Source organism: Sipha flava, unplaced genomic scaffold, assembly GCF_003268045.1.
Source record: "Sipha flava isolate LNK unplaced genomic scaffold, YSA_version1 77_pilon_pilon, whole genome shotgun sequence".
Classification (NCBI taxonomy): domain Eukaryota; kingdom Metazoa; phylum Arthropoda; class Insecta; order Hemiptera; family Aphididae; genus Sipha; species Sipha flava.
The window spans coordinates 1,298,874-1,320,232 of record NW_020273617.1 but is presented as its reverse complement, the minus strand read 5'-3'; the positions used below and the strand labels follow the sequence as shown (position 1 = coordinate 1,320,232).

At 24.4% G+C, this 21,359-nt stretch overlaps 2 protein-coding genes across 3 annotated transcripts in view; both read left to right on the top strand.

The window, feature by feature from the left end:
* Window positions 1-21,359, top strand: part of LOC112692841 (D(4) dopamine receptor-like) — a 144,517-nt gene that overhangs the window by 4,591 nt on the left and 118,567 nt on the right. Inside the window, exon 1 of one of the 2 annotated variants that reach the window (XM_025567654.1) lies at window positions 6,750-6,823. The exons of the other annotated variant lie outside the window; for it this stretch is intronic. The gene's annotated coding sequence lies outside the window, so the exon portion shown is untranslated. Of the gene's footprint in view, window positions 1-6,749; window positions 6,824-21,359 lie in introns of those variants that run through there. 2 annotated transcript variants of the gene reach the window in all.
* On the top strand, window positions 9,111-9,383 carry LOC112692868. The gene has a single exon (XM_025567683.1). It carries the CDS (start codon window positions 9,111-9,113, stop codon window positions 9,381-9,383), a length of 273 nt encoding a protein of 90 aa, XP_025423468.1.

The window sequence follows — 21,359 nt, the reverse complement described above, 5'->3', positions numbered from 1 at the left end:
TGGTATTTACAGGATAAATGTAATTGTAAAAAATTGTATATAGGTAAAACAAATAGAAGTTTTAAAGTAAGGTATAATGTCTGAAATAAAATGAAAAGAAACTTCTCCTAATTCAAATTAGTTAAACATGCTTTAGAAAATAACGATAATATGTATTTTGATATACCCAAAATAACATTCACATTAATTCAGTTTTAAAATAATTACATATACACAGTTAAATAAAGTACAAACATTTTAATATTATAAATGTACAAACTGATTTTAAAAATAATATCTTGTATGAATACATTTTATATAATACTCGTAATAAATAATAATAATCAAATTATTTATATTTCTTAACATATTTATGTCTTATAAAAACTCATTTTAAATAATCCATCCTATTAAAATAAATTATCTCTATGTTAAACGAAAAATGTTTATCAATGTATTCCTTTCTTTATTTTTTCATATTCATTGATGATTTTATTGTCTTCTTATATATCTGATGAATTTATATTTCGAAACCGGTCGTATATTATAAATATAATAATAAGCTAAGTATAAGTAATAATAGTAATAAATAATAATAGGCTAAGTATTTATTTATTTATTTCTATACATAAACTATTTATTTATATTTTAATTTACAAATATTAACCATTTACTAATTATTATTTTATTATTGATTGTACTGTATTGTACAAATGTTATATATATATATATATTACATAGTAACCGCTTTTGTGCTTATGTTCAATCCCATTTGATTTATTTATGATGTGCTATAAACTCTTTTCAGACAACTTTGGTGTTCTTATCACTTATTACTTATCTGGTTCTTTTTTTCTTTACTTAACCGTTAGGTATTTATGTTGGAAATTGAAATATATAGTATTCATATTTATATTTTCACTTATAATGGTAATGTAAAAATTGTTCCAATATAATATTGTTGTACACATTTTATTTTTATAATTACTTGCAAATGGAAAAAATTAAATGAACACTACATAATTTTATAAAATGAATTTAGAAAATTAATATTTATTGAAAATGATCTGCCGAGCGTAATTATATGGTTTAAAAAATTTATTTTATCCGTCTCAATGACAGTATGAATTTTAAGTTATAGTCAATTTCATTTTATTTTCCAAACACTTGAATTAAACTTTTTATATTTTAAAAATTATTTACTCCGTTATAGTATAGTGTATTATATAACTAATACATTTTTTGGTTTTGAAACATTTTAGTATATTAGGTTTACATAATCGACAGAAGTGAATTGGAAAATGTAAATGTATTTAATAATTATGTAACGTTACTTTTATGATTTGTTATGTTTAGTACTAACGATTTTAGTTATACTTACAAAGTACTTAGTACATAGGAATCCCTTCTTTATTGATGGCGACCATCTATAGATTTTCAGGAATTAAGATATACAGTAGAAGCTGCTCATTAGAAACACGGATGATATGTGGAATAGTAAATTCCTGCACTAGAGTAGCAGGTAAAATATTATATATATTAGTTTCTAAAATATGATGTGTTAGTTCCTACACGATAAAAAAAAAAAAGATGTGTTAGCTAATTTTCCCGATTTATGGTGTGTATATAGTTTTATATTGATTATTTTACTTTTTTATAATAAATTAATTTTGTTATTGAAACTTTATACGCTAGTATAGATTACTATATATGTTGATAAGTAAAATTTCTATTAATATTATCAAATACATTTTATTTGAAGAAAAACGTACATGAAATGTCAGGAAAATAAATACAAACTGATAATAGTATCCTGACTCGACATAGGGAGGAACCCACCTATTAGTATGACAGGCGTTGTATAAATGTAAATATTTATGACTTTTCATTTTTGATAAAAATGATATAGAAAACTTAATTATATAATATTTTATAATCATCATATATTTATTTAATTATGGAATGTAGAATTTGGTATTTTATTATTTTTTCCCGTCGTGTAGGAACTACACATAAAAAATAACATACGTACTTGGTTTTTATCGTGTAGGAATTTATATATATATATATACATTTTCCGTAGTATAGAAACATATGTATTTTTACATGGTAGGTTTCATGTAGGAACTTACATTTACCTATTGATAAGGTCGCGTTATTGAAACAAAATATCTAGGGATCGGTTGTATATTAAAACATTAAAATTAATTGGATTATTGAAATAATTTAAAGTTATTTGGCGATAACAAATTAACTGTAATTACAATGAAAATTATCTTTTGTGATATGGTTATGAACCCTCAAACATTGGACAGTCTGACACTGATGATGAAGAAGAAAACACCTAAGCACTTCCATCAAGCAAAGAAATCGCGGAAGCTCTTGGTGTCCTTAGAAGAGCAGTCCAACACCAAGCGGATGAAAAAGGCTTTGAGCTACATTATTTTTACGAAAACATGATCATCAAATTACTCAATGTAATGCAAAAACAGACATCGATCAATACATATTTAAATTAAATAAAATATTACTTTTATTTTTTCTCAGGGATACTTTTTTTTTTTTTAATTGTACGGTATTTCATTTTCGGGAGTTTATCAATTTCGCTTAAAATGACCTCTTCATATATCAGTTGCGCTCTAAACATTTTAGGGTCTATTGACCAATTGCACTCAAAACATTTTATAATACCCAAGGAAAACTTATTAGTTAGTTATATTTATACCTATAATAAATGAATACACTAACCGATTTTCGTTCTATTATAAATACTTAATATAATATAAATACATTATTTTTCTTCACATTTAACAAGTTACTTTTTGATTGTCAATTATTCAAAATTAAGTTATACTTATAAATATAATTTAAATAAATAATACACTAACTGATTTTTTTTGCGACTATTATTAATCATAATATAATATAAATAAATTCGAATTTAAAGTTATACTCAGGCCCGGCTCTAGTGTTTAAACAAACATAGGTAAAATTTAGTTTTTGCCGCCCCTTACGTGTAAATATTTTATCAAATATTTTTTTTTTATGTATAAATATTTTCCAGTAAAAATGCCGCCCTAGGCGTGGGCCTATGTCACCTACCCCTAGAGCCGAGCCTAGTTATACTAGTTACATTATAATTCGAATTTAAACATTTTTACAATAATAAATCAATAATATTTTCATATCTGAAGGTAGGTTAGGTGAATAGCGTAATTGGTATATTAACCTTAAAATATATGGAGCGCAATCGAACATTGTCCCTAAACAAAAAAATTTTTTCAGGTGCAATTAGTCCATGTCTTTATTTTCTTTTTTTTTATAACAAATAAATCCAATCGCTTATTAGCCACAATTCACCTAGGTCCAAAAGTGTTCCTAATAAATGGCTTCTACTATATTTTGAATCTTATGTGATTCATCGAGAATAATTTACTTATGTAATATAAATTATAATTTTTTTAATTTAGAGTTTATTTTAGATACATTAAATGTATAGTTAAATTAACTTACTATTTAAATTTTAAATAGCAACATTGCCAATTGTATAGAATTAAATTCCAATGTTTAATGTTTTTAATAATAAAATACCTAATAATAATGATACCTATTTAAAGTCTTTAAAATCACGAAATAACCAAAACATATCGATAAGTTTATAATTTATTTTGGTTATTTTCATCAATTTTACAAATTTGTTTTGTTTTTAAGCTCATAGAGAATTTCGAAAAAATTTGACAATAACTTCTTTAATGCCCTACCTGTATCCGATTTAAAAAAGTTGCTGCGAACAACTTTTTGTTCACTTTTACTACAAGATCCACATTTCAAAAAAAAAAAAATCAAATACAGTCGTTGTCAGATAAATCGACACGGCGGCGGCGGCGGTGACTCTTTTCGGTAGGTGTATCCCAAACTAATTGTGATGTGTTCTGACCGCGCGGTTTTATTAATAGATTAATGTGATATGGAAATAATTATGGAATGCATTAATATATATGGATATTTACCCATTCACGCTAGACAGGGCCGGCTCAAGGTATAGGCGAGCTAGGTACCTACCTAGAGCGGCACTTTAGTAGGGGCGGCATTTTCAAAATTGAACCGAACATTTTTTTAATTCTATTGGTGTTTTATAAGAAAAATATTTAAATGAATTAATTCGTAAAAACCACTTACCTATATAATAAAATAGAATTGTCTAAAATTATTATATTACTTTATAATACGGCCTACATCGGGCGTTTTAAATTTTTCAAAAAATGTAAATAACCACATATTCGATAGTCGCGGTAGTGATGGGTTTTGAGTAATAGTAATAGAAATCATTTTTATGTCTTTTTACTTATAATTTTATCCATAAATTAAAAAATTAAAATTTTTTTTAAGTAGATATTTCACATAAAAATAGGGGGAGGGGGTAAGTTAAAATAAGAGTTCAATTTTTTTTTTTTTTTAGAAGCGGCAAAATTTGATTTTGCCTAGTGCACTATTTTTGCTTGGCCCTGACGTTAGAGTATTGTGTTCGTGTACTTTTATATTAAGTACGTACGTTATAAAATATATAGGTACCTATAGATTTGTATTGCGTTTTTTTATATCATTTTATATCATGAGTTCAAAAATTTAAAATCTTAAAGCTCACAGTCAAGCAAGAGTTATAATTTGGAATATTTTAAAATATTTTCAAAACAAAAATGAATACATAGCCAAGTGTAGGTTTTATACTATGACTGCAGAAGCTACTGGTTATTCTGTCACGTCAGTTCAACGTACTGTATATGAAGGTAACAAAACATGGATTTAACTAGAAATTCTTAATTGGCTAGATTTATTAGGTACTCCTGATAAAAAAAAGGAATAATGTGACCAAATTAAAAGTTTTAGCTAACGATTTTGATGGATGTGCTTTAAAGCGACCATCATAGATATGTATACGGTAAATAAAATTGTATCTATTGTTAAACTTATTTTTAAAAAACAACATTTTTTTATGAATTTAGGAAGTACTAGAACAATAAATAGAATAATTTTTGAAAATGGATTTTGATTTTCATAAAACTAAAACTGATAAAAAATTGTTGATGGAAAAATATACGATCATACGTAATTTATATATATATATATTTATATATATAGGATTGAATACTTAAAAAAATACTTAAGTTTCTTTGACAAGCTAAAAAAATAGTGTATACTGACGAAAGTTATGTATTATCATCACACGTTGTTAATTAATCATGGAGTTCCGCCGATGATGACAATACAGTGAAACAGAGTTTAAGTAAAGGAAAGCGTTTAATAATTGTTCATACTGGAGGAGAAGAAGGTTTTGTTCCTAATGTTTTACTAATATGGGAAGCTCAAAGCTTTAGTGATAATTACCACGATAATATGAATAAAGATAATTATTATAATTGGGTCACAGCAAAATTACTACCAAATTTAAGTAAAAATTCAGTTACGGTATTGAATAATTCGTCTTATCATTGTCATCAATCTAATCGTGCTCCAAACTCAAATAGCTTTAAAAAAAATATGATCAATTGGTTGACTAAAAATAACATAAGTTTTGATTCAAAACAAAATCATAACGGTAGCATAAAAAAAATTGCAGAATTGTGTAATAAAAAATGAAATCCATGAGTAAATCTGAGCGGGGAGCAGTTTGTGAAAACGTGAAAAAGTTAGAAGCAAAAATGTGGAATATGAAAGTTATATGGATATCGAAATCTATAATTTAATAGTAACGTACGGAGATGATAGTACAACTGAAGACAGCGATACAAGTAGTGTTGAAAATGAAGACGATGATTTAGGTGTGACACCATTACAGCCATAACACACTATTTTTATTTAAAATATTATAATATATGTAGATGTTACTATTATTATTAATTAATACGATTTTTATTTTTTATTATAAAATAAAAGAACATTATTCGAATATACTATTTTAAATTAATAACGTAAAATCAGTTTTAAAATGTTTTACTATTGTTGATTTATATTGATATATTTTCGGTGATAATATTAAAATACGGAGAACCCCTGGTTTTTCGTTATGGTGCCGCCGTGTCAATTTATCTGACAACGACTGTAATTACTAACGGAACATTTTTTTTTTTTTTTAATATAAAATTGTTTTTTCCCCCTTAAGCATCATAAACTAAGTATTTTATATCAATTAAAAACCAATATTAATATTCGATTATATGAAAAGTGTAACAAATTGGGAAACTTTTAACACATTTAGAAGAATTTGAAATACATATAAAAATTATATTATAGATTTAATAAAGAATTGAATACAGCGATTTATGTTATAGATAAATTTATCTTAATAATTTAATACCGAAGTTATTGATGAGTAATTTTATAATATCTATTTTTTTATGATTAAGTTTTGTTTATTATTTTTCAAAATATTAAAGACTAAAATAAATAATTAAATAATTTTCGCATAATCTGCGTTTTATATAATACGTACTTTAAATTTGAATATCCAGTGAAATTTATAGGTTACGTTGCTATTTTCTTGTGATGATATTGTTTATAAATTTGACGAGGATGCGGTTGCGTGTAAATAGAAAGATGTATTATCTCGCACACTGACCTGGTTTTCAGGGCAGTTTTTCTTTCCCATCAGACACGTGCTGGTTGCGAACATTATTCACAAACCTAACCTGTAACGTAGTAACCCACTACCGCGCCACTGGTGGTGCAGTCTATGATTGTTGGCTCTCATTGGGGTAGTCTACAGCTTTTTGCGCGGTTTGGGCGACAGTTTGCCGGCATCGCTCGCACGTTTCCGCCGTTTCTTCCGATTAATCTGATCGACCCTGTAAGTATCGATAGATATGTACGCGTTTATAATATTGGTTTTTTTTTTATTCAAAGTATATGCTTATATTATATCATCTTTAATGTAGATATTTTTTCAAATATATTTTTGGCGTGTTTAGAAAAATATATTTTGGTAAAAGTATTAAGATTACATTTTACAAAATTATTTACTTATTTTTAATAAGACGAAGAAAATAGTATAAAAGTCATGCTGAGTATAATATAAAGACATAATTTTTATATATTATTTGATTGGATTGTGTAACTTAATTAATTAAATTATTATTTTTGAAGATTTATTGTACTTTCCACACTTTTGAATTTGAATTTAAACATATTTAACGAATTTAAATGATGAAAAATGTTTTAGAAATTTTTATTTGGATTTGATAATAACAGTAAACTAAATGTATTTTAAAATAATTTTATAATTGATTGGCATATTGATCATTATTTTATTATTACGAGTATATTCATAACTGTTAATTAATTTATAGATTTTAGATAGTTAATCCACGTCTATGCATCAAATTAATACATAAGATATATCTGGAAAAAAATTATAGAATATCATTCATATTATTCATTAAGCGTCCATTTTTTTAATGAAAACATTAGTGATTAGTTTTTATATTTATAATACTTTTGTTTAGTGCTTAAAGATAAATTTATTTATTTAAAAATAAAACAAAACGTTATTTTTAATCAATTATTGATCTTAATTAATATAGTACAGATAAAATTTCATATTTATATGTATTTATTGTTTACATAATACATAGTAGTTTTATAATCACTAAAAATAATATTTGCAGATTTCACAACTCCTAAAGTCTTCTTGTATTTCAAATTTTCTATATTAGTATTTTAAAATTAATTAAATTAATTTAAATTTACCTATAATATAGTCAGTAAATAATTTTACATAGCCCATGTAGTTTTACTCTATGTTCACACGTGAGTTTTATTTTATTTTTAAAATAGTACATGAATCACTGTACTTCTATTTCGTTTGTAAAAAAAGTATGGATACAAATTTACGTTTAACGCGATATTAAAATAAGTACATTTTACTATATAAAAAGTAATTGGCATATTCATGGTAGAAGTTTCATGAAACTTCTAGGTACGGTTTTAAATAATAAAAACACACTAAATCGAGAAAAAAACCATTTTTCATTTTTTTAAATAATCGAAAGTAAAACATTGAAAAACTTATACAAATATTCTATTTTTGCATTATTGCACATATTTTAAATCTATAAGCAGAGCATTAAATTAGGCAAGGGAAAATTCTTGATTTGCTTACTAGTGCCTAACCGCATTTTTCGCTTTTATTAACTATGAGTTATGTGTAATAATATAAATGAAAATAAATTATTCTGATAGGAATTTTATCTACTTTGATAATTCCATTTTTTCACCGATTTTCTGAATGAGGAATTTTTACTAGGTTTTTTATTTTTATATTTACTTTCTTAATTAACTTTTAATTATAGTTTATGCAGTACGTAAAACATTAAAAATACACGCATGTTTTTTCATTTAATATATTATTAAATTAATTAAGAAAGCTAGATTATTATATAAACATATATTTTTACTATTTTAAACATTTAAACGGTTACCTTAAGTAAATAAAGTCATTAGAATCATTAGGAAAGATGAGGGAGTGCTAGTTAGTGGACAACTCCGGTCATCAATGTTTCTAGAAAACTTTTATACTTAGAGTTTGATTAACTTTGTGGTGAAATAAATATTGATATTGTAATTGAATATAAGTGTTTCCAAAATTATCAAATAGTTATTTTCTCACCTAAAATATGTAAAAAATTTTTATTACCTTTTACTCTAAAAAATTCAAAATTTCACCTAAAACTTAAGGTGATATTTTTTCGTTATTTTTACTAAGTATAAGTATAGTAAGATCAAAAATATAATATACGTTTTTTTACTAAAAATATTTGTATATATGTTACGGTGAATGATGTAAACGTAGTAAAAGACGTCATTCCCCGGTAAATGATATAATTTACCTAAAAATTGGTAAACATTGTAAATGCAGACATTCTCCGGTTATTGTCGTCAATCACCAGTTTAATTGGAGAATGATGTTTAATACTTTTATAAACGAAAATCCCAACTAGCAATAACGTCGATAACCCGAATAATAATGTGAGATAATCTTTTAGTTTATTAGTTAGTATCGACGGGTATATTATAGCGAGTTGTATTTGCTACGAATGTGTATTTTATAATATTATTTGTAAAAATTTGTGACAGAAATGACAGAATATGGGGTGTTGAAACACAAATATACACGAGCACAAATTTCTCTATGTAAAGAAAAATTTTTAGAGCTAGATGAAGCCATGAAAAAAATTAAAGATAGGGAAATAACATTAAGAGAAGCAGCAGGACATGGAATAGCTGGTCATCAAGGATTTAATCGATGCAACTGCAAAACTGGTTGTGGTACTAAAAAATGTGCTTGCAATGCAGTGGAAATTTTGTGCAATTCAAAATTTCATAGTAACCAAAATTGTACAAATAAATAATTTGTAATATGCACGTATTTTATTATTTTATTATTTTTTTATTTTAAAAATAAATTATTATAATCATTATTATAAATAGTACCTATAGTAAAAAAATCAGTGTATTATTTGAGATTTATCATAATTTACCACCAGTTTTGGCAAATGACATCAATGACCGGTGATAGATGTACATTTGAATTTAAAATCTGGTTTTTTACATCATTTACCTACATAATCGAATCATTTTGGTAAAAGACGTCATTCACCGGAGAATGACGACATTCACCAATATTCATCTTTTACCGTAACATATACATATATGAGTAACAAAATTATAGTTAATTTTAAAAATATGTACACGAGAGGGTAATACCGGTCGTCGTATAATAATACCAACTGATATTGCCTAATTTTATATTTTGATATTTAATGCATAGATGAATTATGGTACAGATGCACTCGATATGGTTAATTGGTGCATTCAGAATGTAGTGAATCTGATATTGCAGTTAATTACATCTGTGATATTTGTATAAGGGCCTCAAGAAAAATAGAAATGGCTAAGAAATAAGCAATCTATAGTTGATACTTTTTTTTATCAATACGTTTATTATTTTAAAACTTAAAGAAGACATGTTATGTTTATAGTTAATGTTTTTATATTTAGGACTAACGTAGTACATAAATTTAAATGTTAAAGGATATTAAATATTTTTAAAAAATACGAATACTAAAAAACTAGTTTATTAAAAACCTACCTATTATTTTTTAAAACTAATTTTTAATATTTTATTAAATGACAATTGAACATTTACCTAAATTTGAAGAGACTGAAAATTAATGTATGAAGTTGCTAGTCTCATAATTAAAAATATTGTTTATGGAACAAATTAAATGTATTAGTTTTTTTGCACAAATCATACATTTATGTCTAAAATATAAACATAGTACATAATTACGACTACACAATTTTAAAGTTCAATATAAAAATAAATGTTATTAAAAAGTTGAATCACTTATATTTTTACTGGACATTTTGATATGCCAGGTATAATCCAAGTATAGTAGGAATATTGGTCATTTCCAGATTTTTAAAAACTTTTTTCTCTGGAAAATATTATTCTTTGAAGTTTGAACTTTATTCACAGTGTAGCCAACAAGTTGATATTTCGGTTCCCCATGTAACAATATAGATTTAATTATTAATTTCATGGAAATTAGATTTCTTGCTTAGGTGACCCGTATTCCTCCATTTTCCCTTTCATTATTCTAAATACTTGAAGTCTTCCTACCAACTCATAAGTCTTATTCCTTCAATTGTTAAACTTTTCGAGAAAATTCTTCTTCAAAGAATTAAACCAATTTTCAGTTCCAACTCAATAATTCTTAATAATAATTTAAACTATAATCAATAATTTGGATTCAAATCAAATCACTCCACTATTCTACAAGTGCATAGATTAAGTGATCTTATAATCATTTAAAGTGAAAAAAAATACTGCCTCTGTGTACTTTTAGATGGGGCAAAAGTATTCGATCGAGTTTGGCAACCGGGCCTTATTTTTAAATTTTTAAATTTCTACCTACACTCTATTTCTTAAGAAATCGTTATTTTTTAGAAAATCGTACTATTAAAGTTCAATATTTCAAGTGGCTCACTTTCTTCCAATATCTTATAACTGCTGATGTCCCACTGGAAAGTGATATTTCCCTTGACTTATTTAATATTTTTACTTTTGATATTCTTAATTCGATGTAACTTTGCTAACGACATACGCTGAAGATACTGCAATACTAGCATCCGACGATGATCCAATTGCAGCTGCTAATTTACTACAAAATCACCTAAATTAAATTGACCTTAGGGTATCTAAATGTAAAATAAAAATAAATACAGAAAAATCAGTCACTGTTTCATTTACGTTACGTAAAAAATATTCAACTCTCTATTTTCAGGATTATGCTACCTCAATTTCAAATCAAGTTAAATATCTAGGAACAGTTTTTGACAAAAGGCTGACTTGAGGTCTTTACTGAAAAGCTAATCGTAAAATACTTAATAGTCGTCTTCATCTGCTCCGTCTGATACTAAAATCTAAAATGCCTATTTAAACAAAAATAATTATATAATTGTCCTTTCTGAGACCTATTTGGGATTACGGAATTCCAATTTGGGGAGGTGCTAAGCCTTCTCAATCTTGCATTATTTAGAGAATTCAATTCATTTCCCTTCGTGTTAACTAACTACAGAACCTTAGTATGTTTCAAATAACTCCCTACACATCGATCTCAATATAGAAACTCTAAGCTAATTAGCAAAAAAACATCTAAATCTTCATCGCAAACTTCATTCCAACTCAGACCATTTAATTTTTCGGTTTTTTGCTGTCAATCTTTTTGATAACCCGATCCATCAATTTAACCGTAAACGGTGCGAGATCTTAAAAAAATGAAAAAAATAACAATGTTAAGTGTACATATACGATTCATATAATATGAATGTATAAACTTCTTTCGCAGAGGGTTCTATCATTGGATGGCCTCCCTCCTCTGTTATTTTTCATATGTTTGTAAATTTTTTTTTTATATTATTTTACTGTGCAATAACATAGATTATTAATTTTTTTAAAAAATATAAAAAAGAGAAACTTTATACAAATCAACTTTATATCAACATAATTTAGATTCTGAATGAAATGAGGATTCTATCGGTTTCATCTAAATGTGGGTTTTTTTTATATCTGTATACATGATTTCGATCAGGATTGTTTCGATCATTATAATCAAAATAGGATAGGAAATATTGTTTAATTGGTGATTTTTTGAATTTCCCAACAATTTTTTTAATAAGTGCGAAAAACTGACGAACAATTTTAACAATTTTCAACAAAATCTAATTTTTGTTTTTGTCATAACTTGAAGCATATAATCGCAGATACTTGACATTTTCACAAAATGCTAATATCACCGTTCACTAAATATGGTATAATCTTTAAAATACATTTTTAAGCTGTTTAGATGAAATTTAGTTTTTTGTATTTTCATAACATTTTTTTCGAAAATTTCGATAAAATAATTAAATGGAAAGTTTTGAAAATGTATACTAAGTTTCTTATACACATGTAAAACGAAAAAAATTTGCGTTAATATAAAAAAAAATTTCTAATGTTTCAATGACCAATTTCAAAAAAATAATAAAAATCACCAAGTATCGTAAAATGTTTAAATTTATACATTTTCAATTTTTATTTTTAAGGCTTATAAGTTAAGATTATAAGTTATTATTATAAGATTTTCATATAATTATCTTTGTAGTAAAAAAAAAAAAATCCTGAAGAGCTGTAAAAACGTTTTATTAACATTACAAAATGAAAAGCGTGGAAACTGGGATATTTCAATGAATTTACATTAAACGATATTAGTTATTTAGTTAAAGTCAATTCATAGTTTTTATAAATTTTAATAAAATTTATTTTATTTATAGGCTATTAACGTTTAGATTTTTTCAAGTTTGGCATATCATTTTTTTTTTAAAAAAAGCGTAATCTACTTTATTCTATAAGTAATTAAAAATTAATAATAATATTAAAATAAAAATAAAATATATTATTATACATGTTTGGTTTCACTAATGGGTGCCTCCCTTTATCTGTTATACACGTTATTTTTATATTATATTAATTCAAAAAACCTATTTAATGTATAAACATATGTATAGATTATATTAATTAATTAAAAAAACTTACTTTGTTAGGAAATTTGATTCTTCTACACCATCTATTTTTAGAAATATATAAACTGGTCTACCTGATTTTTTTCACACAGAATCATTTTTTCTAGATCATTGGTATATTAATTTCAAGTTTAAAAGATAGTAATATCATTCCCTGTATCTTATCTGACTGTGGAGTTTCTTCTGATCTGAGACTTTCGTCTATTATTTTATTTAATTAAATTTATTATACTACCTATATAACATAAATATAAAATATGATTATATTTAATCATATTTTTAAATTTGTTGTTTTATTTCATTAATTCATTGTCTTATCATATTTAAAATTCTATTATTTTAATATTTGTGTACTACTCGTGAATAATATTAAGTTAATTAATATATAAGAAATCTTGCAAACTAATGCCCTTGGGCGTCGAAAAAAAAAAATAAAAAAAATAATAATAAAGTTTTTAAAATTAGTTTTTAAAAGATATTATAAAATCTTATTATATAACATTATTTGTATATTTTCTCATGGGATTTAGGGAAATCAAGTTTTATTTATTTATTTAGTTCCTAGCTGTGTTGAATTATAATATTAAATTATCGCATGTGTATTTTAAATGTATTTAAATTTTTATATAAACACATGTCGATGTAAGATAAATTATTGAAATAGTAAATGTTTTAGATTTATGAGGGATTTAAAGTCAATGAAAGTGGTGGTGGTCTTGACTTAACTGCATAATATAAACTTTATTTCTCTCTTTTTGAGCAATAACTATTTTTACGGAATAAAAATATGGTGTTTACTCATAAAATGGTAACTTTTTTTTTATTTTATTTGTTTTATAAATACGTATGATGATTTTGTTCTCATTATTTGTTTAAAAATAATATTGATTTGTATATTGAATTACATTTTATGAAAATTAATAAGTATACTGATACACAACTGTGTCTAATTTGTGATATTTACATTATTTTTTCATGACAAAATTATGATAGAATTATGATATTAGTAGTCGAATCAAATATTTAGGGAAATATTGAAATTAATGTATATGACATATGCTTTGGTTTCCTTTTTAATTTATGATTAAAAAATAGAAATAAATTCCCAAGAAATAATGTTGAGTTAATTTTGGAGATTCTATTATATTAAATTTTCTTTATAATGACATACTCTTGAAATGTTTGGATTGTGTAAATTTAAATTATTAAAGGATCTATGAAACTGGACTGGAACGGAAATATGAATTTAGCTTCTGCAAAAGAAGTATGGGGGGGATTTGGTTTTAGAAGCAAAGAGCCTAAATGGTTCGTAAAAGCTAAAAAAAAAAGGATCTATTAGTATACATTTTTAGAACATACCTTGTTATTTTTGAAAAACCAGTTTTTACTTATATATACATATGAGTATATGTAAATTATTTTTAACCTTTTAATAATGTATATTTAATACAGGGATTATCGTTATGGAATTAAAATATGTAAGCTACCTATCTATTTATATGGAAGACTCTATCGATTCTATGGAAGATGGCCTCTTATTTGATAGTAGTAAAACTTATGTAATCCTGTTATGAACCTAAAAGATCTTTGCACATTTGTAATTGGTACATTGTATGATGGCCGAGATTAAGACAAAAATGATGAGTTGGAATATGCATTTGGTCGAAACCATTAGACCAAAGTGAAAAGTATGTTATTGATGTGAGAAAAAATAAGTGTGAACGATCGTGGAATTAATGTTCGGTTGTAGATGGCCTACACTAATTTTTACACTTATTCAGTTTTCGAAAAATTAAATTGGTGCTATACGAAATTTCGGGACCATTTTTAAAATCCTATGATGAGTTATTCGAAGGAAAACAAACGTATGATCGTAAAACAATAAAGCCTAATTGGCCTTTTGCTATGCATAAAAGTTAATATTTTATCAAATTGTTCGTTATTTTCTTTTTTTCCTAATCTCATGTATCTATATACGAGTAAATAGATATGTAATTTGTTAAATGATATTTTTTACATTCATAGATTTTCTATTCAATTTTGATTGAAAACTATGTATGGTGTGAGTTTAATAATATTTAATGTATTTAACTATTTGTATCAATTAAGAATTTGTAATATATATGTATTTAAATTTGTATAAGTACAATAAATATTTACCATAGTAATTGTTCAGTCAAGCTTTACTAAATACAGTATTAAATACTTGAAGGGGTTAGGTATTTAACATTACTTGGAAATAATTATTAACGATTAGAAGGTTTATTATTTATTTGTTATTAATTGAAAAACGTAAAAACAATCAACTAATTAATTTGATTATGATAAAAAAAAAAAAATAAAAAAAATACATTATCACATTGTTGTATAATTTTTTTAAATGTAAATGAACGATTAACGTTTACAATGGTGATTATATTAAATAACTTAACTAACCTAACCTAACCTAACTCGAAATTCATCTAAACTAGTTTTCACAAATAAATCTTGTCAAAACTGATTTTAAACTAGTATACAACTGGAATTAAATAGGACTTCAATGTTGATACTAATTTTAAAATACAATTTTGTAATAAAATTCAATCAGAAATAAGTATTATTTTTATTATTTATTTTGACAAGGCAAACTATCATGGCATTTAGAGTTATATGGTATTTATCTTGACATAATTTATGAAATTAAATTAAGATAACTTCGATTGGCCGGCGTCGAATATCGTTTATCATACAATATATCTAACAATAGTATTAATATAAAATTCTTTAATGACTAAGTATCTTGCTTCAAAATTCATGTGGAATAAATCGCTCCTTATGTAAAAAAAAAATTACATATTAAATATTTTATGTAACTCTAAATGACATAATAGTTTGCATTGTCAAAAAAAAATAGTAAACATTATACTTATTTCAAAATCACTTTTGTTATAAAATTGTATTTAAAAACTAGTAATAATATAAAAGTCCTAGTTAATTAGTTAATATCAGTTTTGACGAATTTTGAGTTTTCACTGTAACCTATATACCATTAAAAACTGTACTCAGTATTTAGTAAGCAATATCCTAAAATTGTGTAAACTTATGAAAGTAATTTAATATAAATTAAGTTATTTTAAATATGAGCATAATCAGTTCAAACTTAAGATTTTAAAGGCGTTTCATTTTATTTGATTAGTCGAAAACAGGGTTTCTGTTTAAAATATATTTTAGTTGAATTCGATTTGTTGCAAAAATAAGGTACAAATTATTATTTAAGAATAAAATAAAATTTAATTTTTAATACAGCTACATTATAAGTTAATATAATGATAATTATGGTCTGAATTTTCAGCACTAATGATCAAAAGTATTTTTAACATATTACATTTCATGTAATATTGTATTGTCTAGTAATTTATACAATTAATAATATATAACATCATCGTTACAAGAGTACGAACTCTTTACTTTGTCAGGTTTTTATTGTATATTAAATTTAAAAGTTTCTATTAAAATATCATGTTTAATAATTAGATATTAATTTTGTAAGCAAGCCAAAATTTAGATTTTCATTGTAGTAAGAATTTTATATTATTTTAATCGTATAAGTTATTTAAGTTTTAGTGGTATTAAGTTTATAACTTTTTCATATTATTTATTTATGAATAAGTTTAATATAGATGTATTTAGTTAGTAATATTATTAATATTACTTCAAATATCGCTAGTAATATAATAATGAAAAATTAAATTTTATTCTATTAACATTCCATTTATTATTTTTATTCAAGTTTCTTTTTATACTACAAGTTAACATTTTTAAAATATGTTAATAATGATCCATATTCATATCTTTAGAGTGTAGGAAATATTTGATGTATATAGAGTTAATTTTTTTAAGGATAACAAACAGTTTTATTTAAATATTATAATAAATTTATATCGCTAATAATATAAGTTTCAGATTATGGTAATTTTATTATTTTTAAATTAAAAAAAAAAAAAATAAGTAAATTAAATTGGTTCGCATGATCAGAATTTGTATTATGACTTTTCGATGTTTGAATATTTGAAATTCATTTTTAATTGTTCCGCTGTAGAAACTTTTGTGTCTTTCATTGTTTAATGTAACCGAAACATAAATATAAAACTTAAACTTCGGATTTGGCAACAAGCAATAATCCTTGGTATATATTTTGACATTTTATCGTTCCATAAATTAAATCATTATACCTATTACATAAATAATAGTCAAGATGCTAAAAATGATTTAAAATTGATCAATTATTATATTTTTATACTTATTCTGTAACAAATTATACTATTATTTTATTTTTGAAGTGAAGCAATCAGTTATACAAATTATACAAGCGAAAATAACTCAAATCATGTAATGGTTTATAAATAATGGTTTATAATGTTGTTTACCAACAATTCTAAAAGGTTTTACTTATTTTTAAGAATTTATAACTAAAGAATAACATGGTTTGATTGTAATACAAGAAGGTAAAGATATATTGCATGTCGTCTGTACATTATAAAAGCATGATAAATAAATGGTTAAAACATATTACAAATAACTTTAAATTAAAATGATAAAATTACAATTCATATGAAAATGTATAAAAACAATTTCGTAATTAAATAAATTAGATTATTATAATATTGATTAAAATTGTTTTATTATGTTTTTCACGTATTCTATATTATAAATAAGAGTTATATCTATACTTTGGCACATTCTTCGATTGATTTCCATAAAAATGATATTAACCACAAAACAATGTCAAGGCGTATTTACTAATCCTTTTTTTTTTTAAATAAAGTGTTCAATAAATTATTTTTTACATTTTCTACTAACTAGTGAGCTAAAATATTTGCTATATAAGTAACTTTTTCAGTGGCTTTTTTCACTCTCACACTATAGTTTGAAGAAATATTCGTTTATATTGGCAATCTGATTTAACTTGTATGTTCGAATTTGTAATCTTATCGATATATAAATTGAATCGTATCGAATAATGTTAAGCTGATTACATATGTTGTAATTTTCTCTTTGACCTTTTTCGACCCAATCAAATTTGAAGAATATTCCAATTATAAAAGTATACACGTCCCAAATTTGAAATGTAGACATAAGCATTATAAAAATGAAGTACGAGTATAATTTGTTTTATTCTTTCAAAGATTTAACGTAAAATATTTTGAAAACGTGTTCTTTTTTTATTAGAATTTTGTATACTATATAATATGTACAATGAAAATCATTTTGACAAAAGTGAAATTTAATGTCTGTTGGGACTTTGATTCCCAAAAGACATAAGACGTGTATAAAATAATAATGAATAGGTTACCTACTTTCGATGGAAAAATTTGAGTTTTCGGTCACGGCAGTGTAAAAATAGGAAGAGAGTAGTAAAGAAATTAATCTAAATTCAGAAATACCGATAAGGGTATTGACATAAACACAAATAAATCGTTTATTACCTATTTGCTCTGGAATTGTATCTTGATTAAAAACTACATGTTTTGTTTCCCGAGACACTGCAGTCTTTCATCCCAGTTGTTTGATCCACTCCGGAAATCAATTTCCCGTGTTTTTTTTTTTTGACTTATGTGACTATTTGTTTTTATTAATGATTTTTGATGTGAAAAAAATGTATACAAAACACATAAAATTACAAATAAATAAAAGAAAAACAATAAGGTATCCTAAAGAAATATTTTATTCATACTACTGAATTGATTGTTAAAAATTATTTTATTTTTATTAACTATCCATGCATAATATAAACACTGTGTTAAGCAGAGTTCATATTTTAAATTATTAAATCAATACATTTTAATAAACTAATAACATAATGATTTGTTTTAATATACGACATAATCTATTAGTTTATACATTTGGTAATATCAAAAATAAATATATATATTGATTAGTATAGTGACCCGTATTATTTGGTCAACTGGATATAGAACATAGTTAAGTTCTTATTTAGTAGTTAATGGAAAATCGTTACATCAAGAAACAATAAGGATTTAGTTAAGGCAAACTAAGTGTTAACTTCATCTTTATTTACCTTGTATGTTTTTAATTATTGCTATACAAAATATAAATACAGTAGAACCCGTTTAAGACGCTCTTGTTTAAGTCGATCTCCCGACTAATACGCTCATTTTTACGAGTCCCTTGATTTTGACAACATCATTTTGTTCCCGCGTAATACGATTTCCGGCTTAAGACGCTATTTTTAACTGGTCCTTTGGAGAGCGTCTTAAACGGGTTCTACTGTGTATTAAATATTTATAGTAATATTCATAATCATATAGTTACATACTTGTGAGGAAATAAATGTCAAATCACGCACATCATTAATAAGTTAGCAGTAAATATTTAAATACAAAAATAAAAGAGTAAAAATACTCTAACCTAAAATATGATAAAAATAATATTAATTTTATCATATTAAGTAGAAAATATTCTAAATATTTATTAATGGAGTAATCATTTTATTTATGTTCATTCTCAAAAAAATCTATTGGTTGTCTATAAGTTGTTTATTAATAATCATGTATGATGCTGTTATTTTTGTCATAAAATGTAATTTTACTGAATCCTATAATACTGTATCTTGGAGGGGTATATAAATCTAGTTATTTTTCTTCTGTCATAGTGTCAGTCAAACTGATTTTAGAAGCGAAAATGTGTAAAATTTGTAATCGAATTTCTTTACATTTCATGTACTGTTTGATATCATAGGCTTTGAATTTTAACTTGGTAAAAAATATTAAGTTTGGAAATCAATAAACAGTGGTGATCAACTATAAATAGTCTAAAACTTGTTTATATAGATTTTATGTTAGTTATTATAAAATTGGTTTATTATACATGGTGAAGTCATTAGTTTTTGGAAGCGGATAAACTAATTTTAAGGAGGTTAAGCCCCCTTGTTTACGCATATGATAATGTGTACAACTACATATAGTTTAAATCAGTGAACCTTCATCTTATGTGGAATGTAGGACCTTGTAAAATAATCTTAAAAGCCATGGACTTCTTGAAATTATGATCAAAAAACTGTTTCTTAACATTTTTTTCGTATTATATTTTAACAACATATACGCATGTTGCTTATATACACGACTAGAAAGACGATAAGGATGCAACCCCTTGACATAAGTGTTGTGAAACACTGGTTATGAACCGCTGGTTTAAACTCAAACATATTAATCATTAAATTTACATTTCCATACGCAATATTTATAATTATGATAACAGTTTACATCTTGGCTTGACTTTAAAATGATTCTATATGATCAGGATTTTTAAAATAAAAACATTATACAGCATACATGTTAATTTTATCAGATTACCAATGGAAATTTTAATTAAACATCATGACTTGTCATTTTTTTTTTAATATTCTTACTAGCTCGCTAAACTCAATAAAACGAATTATATACAATGTACATAATTTTCTTTTCACCATGATCAATCTCAATCTGTATTACTAAATATTAAACTTATCACCAACTTGAATTTACTCAAATATTCAAAATCAACTATTGATTAGCACTTTAATTTGCTAATTAAGGTTCTATTAATCTCACGCTCATAATAAACAATCAATTTGCATTATACAAAAAAAACATTCAAAAAATATTTCCATAAATTAGACTTCAATTTTATTTGTGAAATACAATTAATGTATAAGAGTAAAATCATATCATTCATAAGCTATATGAATATATTCTCTAATACCGACTGTTTATTTTAACTTTTATTGAAACTATGATGAATTATTGATTTTTCGCTGCTCATAATATTTTGTTTTATAGAAGAACGATTAAATATGCAACCATGTGGTAATAAATTACATTCCTTCACTTTTGATAATTTATAATGCCAATTTAATCGGAAATATGTATGTAATACGGATATCTTGTTTATAGTTTACATCATTCCTTTAGGTTATATTATACTAAAAATATACTACGGTACATATTATTATACGTAGATGACTACTTGAACTGTATTGTTTTTAAATAATTTAATACATATACATTATATTTGTAATTATTACTTATTATTTTATAGGTACATAAGAGTAATTTAATTTTAAAATATACCTAATAATATAATATTTATTATTTCAATACATTCCATGTGATAAATATTTGATGAAGTGGTAACGTAACTCTATAGTTAAGTGTGTTAAAATTTTAGTTTTGAGATACCAATGAAATGATAACAGTCAATGTAAACGGATTATATTAGACGCC

Coding starts and splice junctions, on each gene's coding strand:
- LOC112692868 (XM_025567683.1), top strand. CDS start 9,111: ATGACAGAATATGGGGTGTTGAAACACAAATATACACGAGCACAAATT.